The sequence below is a fragment of the Cebus imitator genome, unplaced genomic scaffold (genome assembly GCF_001604975.1).
Source record: "Cebus imitator isolate Cc_AM_T3 unplaced genomic scaffold, Cebus_imitator-1.0 Scaffold339, whole genome shotgun sequence".
Taxonomy (NCBI): Eukaryota; Metazoa; Chordata; class Mammalia; order Primates; family Cebidae; genus Cebus; species Cebus imitator.
The window spans coordinates 1,280,377-1,282,752 of record NW_016107654.1 but is presented as its reverse complement, the minus strand read 5'-3'; the positions used below and the strand labels follow the sequence as shown (position 1 = coordinate 1,282,752).

Genomic DNA, 2,376 nt, shown 5'->3' with positions numbered 1-2,376 from the left:
GCCTGGGTAACATGAGTGAAACTCCGTCTCAAAAAAAAAAAAAAAAAAAGAACAGAGAAAGATGGCACTGACGTTCTCTCCTTACAGTTTCAGGACCACATCAAGACGTGTGGCAAGTGTCGAGTCCCTTGCAGATTCCATGCCCTCGGCTGCCTCGAGACGGTGAGTCTGGGGGTCTGAGGCAGAGGCCGCCCCTCGTCCTGGGTGTGGTCCGCACTGCCTCCAGCCCCGAGATTCCTGGTTTCCTTCCCGCTGCTCCTCAGCCTCTGCTGCAGGGCCGCCGCCTCCCATCCTTGCATGAAGACCGGGATGCCGTGACAGCATTTACAGCGGAGTCCGTTGCTGACTCGATTCTGTGTAACCTTAGATATTGTGGTTTTTCCTGATAACAGTGAAGGGACCATTGCTGCCTCCGTTTTCTTTGTCTGCTTTGGACAGTCTCCCGCTCTCGGTGTTCTTGTCTGTTTCCCCCTCAGACCTGGCATCTGCCATCTCCAGGAAGCCGGGGCTTCCCACGCGAGAGGTTGTTTAGAGACCACCCGTGCCTCAGTGGTGCTCGCTGTTGCCGCCACCATGGTCCCTGTTTCCGGGCCTCTTGGTGTTGAGATGAGAGGGAACATAGCACGAGTCTGTGACAGCGTTTCCCATTTGCACAGAGGGTCTCCCCATGTGGCACACCGCCCCAGGCTCAGCCAGGCCCTGCCTTCTCCACGCCGTGCGCGGCTCCTGTGAAGGTGCAGGGCGTGCTCTCGTCCGGCTGCTTGTGTCTGTTGAGTGCCTTCTGCTCTCTGGGTGGTTATGCCTCTAGCGGGTACATGTACAGGTCCGTTTGTCTTTTACTGTAATTATTCTAGAATGCCTTTTTTATCTTTTTTTTTGAGGCTGAGTCTTGCTGTCACCCAGCCTGGAGTGCAGTGGCGTGATCTCAGCTCACTGCAACCTTGCAACCTCCGCCTCCCGGGTTGCAGCGATTCTTGTGCCTCAGCGTCCTGAGTAGGTGATGAAAGGCTGGGACTACAGATGCCCGTCACCACACCTGGCTAAGTTTTGTATTTTTAGTAGAGATGAGGTTTCACTGTGTTGGCCAGGCTGATCTCAAACTCCTGACCTCAAATGGTCCTCCTGCCTCGGCCTCCAAAAGTGCTGAGATTATAGGCATGACTGAGCCTGGCCTCATTTTTCTATTTTGTTGTGAAAATTTGAAAATAATTTAATTGCAAAGTCAGGCCTATAAAATGAGATGTGTTTGAGGAGGCCTAGCTTCCACCCTGTCCGTCTGTGGGTAGCTTTTTATTTTTATTTTTTTTAATTTTAATTTATTTTTCTTATTTTATTATTATTTATTTCTATTTTTTTCGTGATTAAGGTGTTCTAATATTATTATTATTTTTTATTAAGACAGGGTTTCACCCTGCTGGCCAGGATGGTCTCGATCTCCTGACCTCGTGATCCAACCACTTCGGCTTCCCAAAGTGCTGGGATTACAGGCGTGAGCCACTGCACCCGGCCAATTTATTTTATTTTTCAATTTTTTTGAGATGGAGTCTCGCTCTGTCGCCCAGGCTGGAGTGCAGTGGCGCCATCTCGGCTCACTGCAACCTCTGCCTCCCGGGTTCAAGCAATTCTCTTGCCTCAGCCTGCAAAGTAGCTGGGACTACAGGTGCATGCCACCATGTCCGGCTAATTTTTATAGTTTTAGGAGAGATGGGGTTTCACCATGCTGGCCAGGCTGGTCTCAAACTCCTGACCTTGTGATCTACCCGCCTAGGCCTCCCAAAGTGCTAGCATTACAGATGTGAGCCACCGTGCCCAGCCTTATTTTATTTTATTTTTGAGACGGAGTCTTGCTGTTACCCAGGCTGGAGTGCAGTGGCACGATCTTGGCTCACTGCAACCTCTACCTCCCAGATTCATGGGCTTCTCCTGCCTCAGCCTCCCAAGTAGCTGGGATTACAGGCACGTACCACCAGGCCTGGCTAATTTTTGTATTATTAGGAGAGATGGGGTTTCACCATGTTGCCCAGGCTGGTTTCAAACTCCTGACCTTAGGTGATCCACCCACTTTGGCCTCCCAAAGTGCTGTGATTACGGTGCCCATCCTATTTTTGCTATTTATTTATTTATTACACAGAGTCTTGCTCTATCGCCCAGCCTGGAGTGCAGTGATGCCATCTTGGCTCACTGCCAGATGCCACCTCCCTCTCCTGGGTTCAAGCGATTCTCATGCTTCAGCCTCCTGAGTATTTGGGATTACAGGCACGTGCCACCACGCCCAGTTAATTTTGTATTTTCAGTAGAGACGGGGCTTCACCATGTGGGCCAGGCTTGTCTGGAACTTGTGGGTGGCCTTTTAAAAAGTGTTGTATTATTTTTTTT

General features: G+C 50.4%; 1 protein-coding gene across 9 annotated transcripts in view; it reads left to right on the top strand.

The window, feature by feature from the left end:
• The window catches only part of TRAF2 (TNF receptor associated factor 2), a 36,043-nt gene that overhangs the window by 26,642 nt on the left and 7,025 nt on the right, over positions 1 to 2,376 (top strand). For all 9 annotated transcript variants that reach the window (XM_017505546.2, XM_017505547.2, XM_037730316.1 and 6 more), the window contains one exon: positions 88 to 162. In XM_017505546.2, coding sequence (XP_017361035.1) covers positions 88 to 162 — 75 coding nt within the window. The remainder of the gene's footprint in view (positions 1 to 87; positions 163 to 2,376) is intronic.